This window comes from Nanorana parkeri, unplaced genomic scaffold (genome assembly GCF_000935625.1).
Source record: "Nanorana parkeri isolate BGI_ZX_2015 unplaced genomic scaffold, ASM93562v1 scaffold711, whole genome shotgun sequence".
In the NCBI taxonomy this organism is placed as follows: Eukaryota; Metazoa; Chordata; class Amphibia; order Anura; family Dicroglossidae; genus Nanorana; species Nanorana parkeri.
In genome coordinates this window covers 474,915-482,403 of record NW_017306979.1, presented here as the reverse complement: position 1 = coordinate 482,403, position 7,489 = coordinate 474,915, and the positions used below count along the sequence as shown (strand labels likewise).

The window sequence follows — 7,489 nt, the reverse complement described above, 5'->3', positions numbered from 1 at the left end:
GACATCGGAGGGGACTAAAGGCAGTTCAACTAATCAATAATGAACAGTCCACAAGATCGATTACTTGTTTCAGCCCTAATTAAAAATATGTTCTTTGTAGAAATGTGTTTTTAGTATTTTAATAGACATACTTGAGTAGTAAGCAAGCGGGTGTATTCTATATTACAATATATAACCTAAGATGCCTGTGTTGCTGTTGGCATATTCTACAGCATAACACTTCTATTCTAAGTAAGCCTACTATTTTATGTAACTGCCAACTTATTGTAAACATCCTGTCCCATCTTTTCTTGGCGTGAAATAATGTGTGTAATAACTTGCAATATTTTATCTGTGAGATATTCCAGAGCAGACAGGATAACAACTCTCTCTTTTCTCCTTTGTAGTGTCTCTGGGATTTTTTGATGATATCATTATTCCTCCAGAGTCCTTGCAGCAGCCAGCTAAATTGTATCCTTTACATAAAATCTGTATAAATGTATGAGTGGATAATGTCTCTGTAATGTTTCCTGTTGTTTAAAGGTAACTCTAGTGCAGTGTTAAGTTGTGTATGGTTGGGATTATAGGTGAGAGGCTGTGCCGTTTAGCTGATTCACCTGCAGGTCCTGTCATTCAGCATTTGAAACAAGCCCATCTTTAGTTCTACCCTGTCTATCATCTTTCACTATGTAAATTATTCATGAGATTTCACCCTAAAAATCAGAGTGACCTAATCAGGAGGCTGATGTGGAGCAGCAATAGTGCTTGGAGAAGGGCTGGACTAGGGTGTATATTGACACCTGACTAGTGTGTTTAATCTAGAATTCATTTAGGATTGTTTTGTTTATTTATAGGGAATGTTGCCTTTAAGTCTATATATAATGTGCTATAAATTTAATTTAAACGTGAAAAGGCATTTACTCTAATGTTAGCCACTTAAGTGCCAGGTGCCTTATAAAACATTGCTGGGATTATACTTGATTTTCCCAGTGATGTTTTAAAATTGCACCTTGTCCTAATGTCTGAATTAAGTGTTGGCAGAGTTTAATGCTCAAACCAATGGGAGCCACTGTCCAGCTCTATGCTGTAGCTCTGATTCAGTCAGGCTTGTGACCCTAGTACAAAGCTTTCGTATAAAAGTACTCGATAGCAGCCCAATGAAACACAAATGTGAATGTAAAGAGGAAGGAGCTGGGTGGGGAAGGGGTGAAACCATCGCCAGACCGTCGCATCAGAAGATAATAGAAAACCTGGTGGTCTTACCCAAGAAGAGAACCAAAGGAGACAAATATCCAATGGGTAAAATGTTAAATGCATTCATTTAAAAAAAAAAAAACATGGTGAAATGATTTTTAATGCTCTAGATGACAGTTGCATTTACTGCATGAGTGTCAAACACTTGTAAATGTAAATGTGCACAATATCTTTGGTAGTTTTAATTATCCCAAACTTGTGAACATTATGCTATTTTCTGTCTGTAGACACTTGATTTTATCTTTTACAATAGCAATTTACTTAGTGTAGGAGTGCACCTCCTGCTGGGAGATAGAGGAATAATTACAAATACCTTTATTCCTCTTTCTCCTCTAGCCAGGCGAGCACTTAACCCATGCAATGCTGGGTGCATTCCGCTGCATAAGTAAATTAACAGCAGCCGAGGGTGGTGCTTTAAATTTAAAACGCAAACATTCTTTGAACTTTTCCATTCCACTGCAGAAAATCATACTTTTGTGATATGCTTTTAGACAGATGACTTTGTTGATTATGTTTGGTGGTAAATATCTTGGACTGTACACATTTCGTAAAAGTGTCACTGGGGAAATTTTGCAGAAAACCTGGAAATCCGTTACGTATAGTTAAGTGTTTACGTATTACGTAAAGTGAATATAAAGAGGAAGGAGCTGGGTGGGGAAGGGGTGAAACCATCGTCAGACCGTCGCATCAGAAGATAACAGAAAACCTGGTGGTCTTACCCAAGAAGAGAACCAAAGGAGACAAATATCCAATGGGTAGCCCTACACCTCCAGAGTTTCGGAGTCTTGGGGACCGCAAACTGGAATACTAGTCAAAGAAATAAAAATCTGTCCAGGTGTTCCAGTTATTTCGTAACTTCTTCTTTTCTCTGTTTGAACAGGGTAGCCATCAATTCTTCCATATGCCAGAGTTCAACAATCCTCCCAAGCCACAGAGACATGGATGGGAAGGGAGGTCTGTTTCCAAAGGAGTGAGATACAGGAGTGGGCTACAGATAGCATGTGGTTGGTCATGGAGTGCTAATATTAATAAGGTACCCTTGAAAAGATATAAAGTATCTCCAAAGGATTTTGACCCAAATCGACCCCCGGTGACTTGACGAAGCAACTATCGCACATCTTCCCAAAAGGGACGCAAAAGTGGGCAGCTCCAAAAAATGTGCAGAAATGTACCCGGGTGGGTAAGACCCCTCCAACAAAGATGGGAAACAGAGGGATCAATCTTGTGGAGAAGGACTGGAATTCTGTAACATCTACTGAGGAATTCAAAGTGTTGTTCCTGCACAGTGCTTGCGATGGAAAAACAGTGGGCTACTGTAATGGCCCTAGATTTCTGGTTTCGGAAGTTAAAAGAATACAGAAGTCTTCTTTCCATTTACATAGGTAAGGGGGATAAAGTTCTCCGAAAGCGTAATAAGTAGTTTGTGAAGCAGAGATAACTAATCTAAAACCAGAAAGTCTGCTTGACAGCTACTCAAAGGAGGTAAGGAATCTGGACAGGGCAGCACTACACGGGACAGCCTTCAAAGAGGTCTAAGCTGGAAGGACGACTAAAAGTCCAGGGTAGGGTCGACAATCGACTGAATTGCAGGTAGGGTCATCCATCCAGGGTCAAAAAGTGAGACAACCTGAATTTCCTAGAAGGTAAGAGACGGAGGTTTTTGTTGTCCAAGCCCGCAGGAAAGTCGCAGTCCCCCAATATCGGCGTCGAAGGGGATGGAAAAGGGGAGTTGCAGGAAAAGGGGAGATCCGTTGCAATGGAAGTGTCTTCTTTACCACCTCAAGGGTCGGACCTATGGTTGGGTGGGATAACAAATTCCTAGAATGTGCAGAAGAAAGCCATGGCAGTCCAGCAAGGGAAACCGGCGTAAAAGTTTGACTATCGGCAAAGTCTAAAAGAGATACAGCACCTGAGGAAGAGTGGTCATCTTCAAAGCACTCATCTAGTAAACCAGGTCAGAGTGAAGGTTCGCCAGTGTTGAAGCTCCAGCCAAATTTTCGGCAGAGGGGGGGAGCTGTGACACATCCGACGTTAGACTTATCCCCAAATCTCTTAAAGACTACAGAGCCCGCTCTGGTAGTGGTGTTGCGGGCTTCCCTGCCAGGGATGACGGCCAACTGGTCAGGAAGAACTGTTAGGGATGTGGGGTAGCAACCGGTTAGTCAGTATTTTGGAAAATAATTTCAGATCCACATTCAAAAAGGTAATTGGCCGATAATTTGCACAATTTGTCAAATCCTAGTCCGGCTTGGGGGATGACGGAGATGTGAGCTCAAAGAGCATCCAACGGTAAGGCTTGCCCCTCCGTAATCAAATTGTGCGTTTTGAGAAACCAAGGCGTCAAGACCTCTTTGAAGGGCTTCTAGTAGGTAAGGGTAAGGCCATCCTGCCCAGGAGATTTCCCTGTTTGAGCCAAAGAGAGAGCTGCAAAAAGTTCACCCTCCGTAAGTGTATGTTCCAGGGAAGACGCCACTTCTGAAGGAAATTTAGGGAGCCCAGAAGATTGTAAGAACTGGTCAATTAGAAGTTGTTTGGAGGGAAGAGAGGCCAAATTGGCAGGAGACATATTTATAAAGGGCTCCATAAAAACATAATTCTTGTGCGTCTTAGATCGAGGACCTCTCAACGCTTTAGTGAGCATTCTGCTTGGTTTGTTAGAATATTCAAAGAAAGCCTGTCAAACCCGCAGCAGTTTGGTGGAAGTACGGCTAAATAAGAAAGTTCAAACGCTTCCGCAATTCCTGAAGTTCCAAGAAAGCTGATAAAGCCGAAGATTACTTATGCACAACCTCCAAAGTCTGAATTCGAGCAAGCAGGGTGTGATATTGGGTAAGGCATTGATGCTTGAGGCGGGAGCCATGTTTAATAACCCCCTCACTGTACATTTATGAGCCTCCCACACCACAGATGGAGAAACACCAGCAGTAGCATTCATCTGGAAGAAGCATGGTAGCTCATTGGAGACCTCTCGTAAAGTGTCCGGATCTTGAAGCAGAGCCTCATTTAGACGCCAGGAAGCAATCCCACGTCCCCTACAGAGGAGACTTAGAAAAGATGAATAGGGGCATGATCCGAAGGAAGAATCTGATCAATGGACACAGAGATGACGTTGGGGAGGTCCTTATGCTGGAGAAAAATCGTAATCAATTAGAGAATAAGTTTGGTGGGAGGGAGAATAAAAGGTGTAGTAATTTTCCGTTGAGTGACGATAGCGCCAAACATCAACCGAATGGCAAGATGGAGTTCAGCTTTCCAATGATTAAGGTAAAAGAGGTGGGCAGATTCCCTTGAGAGGTCAACAGGAGGATCATATGCAAAACTCCACCCATAAAAACCCTCTGCATGTATTAAAATCAACTGAATGAGGTGTTGAAGAATGGTGAGCTGATCTGAATTCGGACGATAAACGTTAAACGTCACTAAGGTGTCTTCCATCATAACCTTAACCACAAGTGAGCGGCCATTGTCATCTGACAAATGGGAGATGAATTTCCAAGGGACCGAGCTGGAAATCAGAATACAGAACCCCTCGCCCTAGCAACTGGAGATGCAGAATAGTACGCAAAAAAAAAGTATCCGTCAAACTAGGTTTTTTCTCCTTTTTTAAAGTGAGTTTCTTGTAGGAAGACCACCTGGCAACGCAGCTTAGCATAGTCATGCAGTAGACTAGAGTGTTTTTTTTGGGGTCGTTGTGAGGTCAACTTCAATAGCGACATATTAAGGACAGGTCACCTTTTTAAGCTGGTAACTCACTGAGAAAGAGGACTAGTTCCCCCTACTAAAAAGAAAAACTTGCAAAAATATAAAGCAAGAACCAAAATTAGTTTACCACACTGCCCCTACCTGAGTGGGAGTAAAACCTATCTGGGGCGGAAAAAATGAAACGACATAGGGGAGTTGCAACCACCAGGTTAATGAATAAAATCTAAATATGAAACCACTCAACTCCTAGAAGAAGACCGAAATATTAAACGTAGGTAGGGAGCAGGAGACTGGAGATTACAGAGTTAAAAAATCAGGGCCATGGGCAAAAATAAAGAGCATTGTGGCTTTGATTATCCCACATTGCAAGACAATAACCAAACATCAGAGCATGAAAAGCGAAAACAAACAATCCACAGTATGTATCGCCCATAATGGAGACATCACAGGAGTAAGCCCTATAGAGGTGACGCACCGTGAAGCAACCGCAAGCTAGAAGCCTACTACAATGACCAGATCCAGCAAGGATTATAAAGGGTAAGCAACAGTTCAAAGACAGAAAAGTCACTGGAGATCCAATTCACAGCTCCTGTGGGAAGGAATATACAGCACCCCAACATTGGGTCAAAGAGCCAGGGAGCCCAATCCAAGCCTGCAGGAAGGAGCACCTCACCATTTGAAAGACTATATTGCGGAAGAACAATTTAATCTTCGCAAGCTGATCCAGGGGAAACGCGTTCTGGAGGGGACAAGGGTCTGAATCTCTGCTGTCGTCCTCTGTGGGTTGGGAGGCAGAGAAGGATAAAGGAGAAGTGTCCTCAAAGACATGCATCCAATTGGGAATTGCTATTGCATTCACCTCCAAAAACTAGAAAAGCTCAGTGTTGCTCCGGAGTGTATAATGCAAAAGATCGGTCACCTGTACGGACTAGGAGATGAAAGGGAAAGCCTCATCTAACTCCAACATAATGGATAAAGTCCAATAAAGGCTTTAACCCTTTCGCTGCCAAGGACGTACGTCGTACGGAGCTACAAAAGTGCTTCCAGCTGGCCAGCTCAGTACGTCGTACGGACCTGGCATTTACAGTTCTACTATAAGCTGATGGTCGCTTTAGCGACCATCAGCTTATAGTAGAACTGTTCAGCAGACTGTCCCCTTTAAATTAATAGCTGTCATCAGCGGCTCACAAGCCGCTGATGACCGCTAATGTTAAAAATACCGGTCTCCATGTACAAAATGTTCAAGGGTGGTAGCAACATTGGCGATAAACTGTTTAAAATTAACTCCATTACAAAAACTAGAGGCCACCACCTAAAATTGGTGGAAAAAAAATTCCAGCACTAGGGGCGAAGCGGGTTCTTCACAGTAAGATCAGTTAGGGTCTGGAACTCACTGCCACAGGCTGTGATTTCAGCAAATAATGTGGAACGTTTGGACGATTTCTTAACCACTTGCCGTCCTCCCGTTGTAAAAAAACGGACGGACGGCACTGCAGCATTGGCGGGTTGCCGTCTCCAGACTGCATTTTTCTTCTGCTCGCGCGCGCCCCCTAGCAGGCGTGCATGGGCAGAAAAGACCGTTCTGTCCCCAAAAAAGGGTATAAAATTCATTTCAGTACAGCGTTGCATGACGGAATAAATGTCAGTCAAAGTGCCGCAGCGCTGAATACTGAAAAATGGCCTGGATGGGAAGGGGGTTTAACACCGCGGATGTCAACTGGTTAAGGGACTGCAATATACAGGGGTACAGGTACTCCTAGAATGAGATCCTAATAGGTTGGACTTGATGGACATGTGTCTTTATTCAACCTCAAATACTAATGTAACTATGTAAGGCTGTTCGGTGCTTTGAATATTAAACTACTGACTCATCTCTCCATACAATGGCTTTTCTTTAATGTGTCCACTTAATGCTGTTGGATACATTCTTTTGTTAGTAGATTCATTTTGCAGAATATATTCTGCCACACCAATATATTATAAATGAGGACTCTATTTCAAACGCTTTATGAAGAGTGTGTAGTATAGATGGGTAATTTCCTTAACCCCTTCGTGACTGACGACGCCAGCATCTGGGCTGTTTAAACAGACTCCCGGCGACTTTTGCCGCCGGGACTCTGTTTAAACTTGTAAAGCCGACTGTCGGCTTTACAACAGAAGCGATTCTGGTGACTTACCTGTCGCCAGATCGCTTCTGTGTCCCGAAGAAGGGGCCGCCCCCCCCGCCAGACACCCCCTCCGTGCTTCCCTCCTAAGGGCCTTCTAGTGTAAAGGTGACACTGGGGGTCTTTTGGACCCCCAGCATCACCTTAAAGAGTTCCTGTCACCACCATCTGCTATCACATGGGGGGGCCATGTGATAGCAGTCAAAGTAAAAGTAAAAAAAAAAAAAAACAAGTTTTTAAAATGAAATAAATATAATAATAATAATTAAAAAAAATGTAAAAGGCCCCCGCCCCCGCGAGCATGCGCGTCGCCACGTAAACACGCGTCGGGTGCGCCTACATATGAAAACGACGAACGCGCTACACATGTTGGGTATCGCCGCGCACGC

General features: G+C 43.4%; 1 protein-coding gene across 1 annotated transcript in view; it reads left to right on the top strand.

Moving 5' to 3' along the window:
• Positions 1-2,044, top strand: part of POLR3H (RNA polymerase III subunit H) — a 42,244-nt gene extending 40,200 nt beyond the window's left edge. The window contains exons 5-6 of the mRNA XM_018563913.1: positions 387-450; positions 1,861-2,044. Coding sequence (XP_018419415.1) covers positions 387-450; positions 1,861-2,044 — 248 coding nt within the window. The remainder of the gene's footprint in view (positions 1-386; positions 451-1,860) is intronic.
• The last annotated feature ends 5,445 nt before the right edge of the window (positions 2,045-7,489 follow it).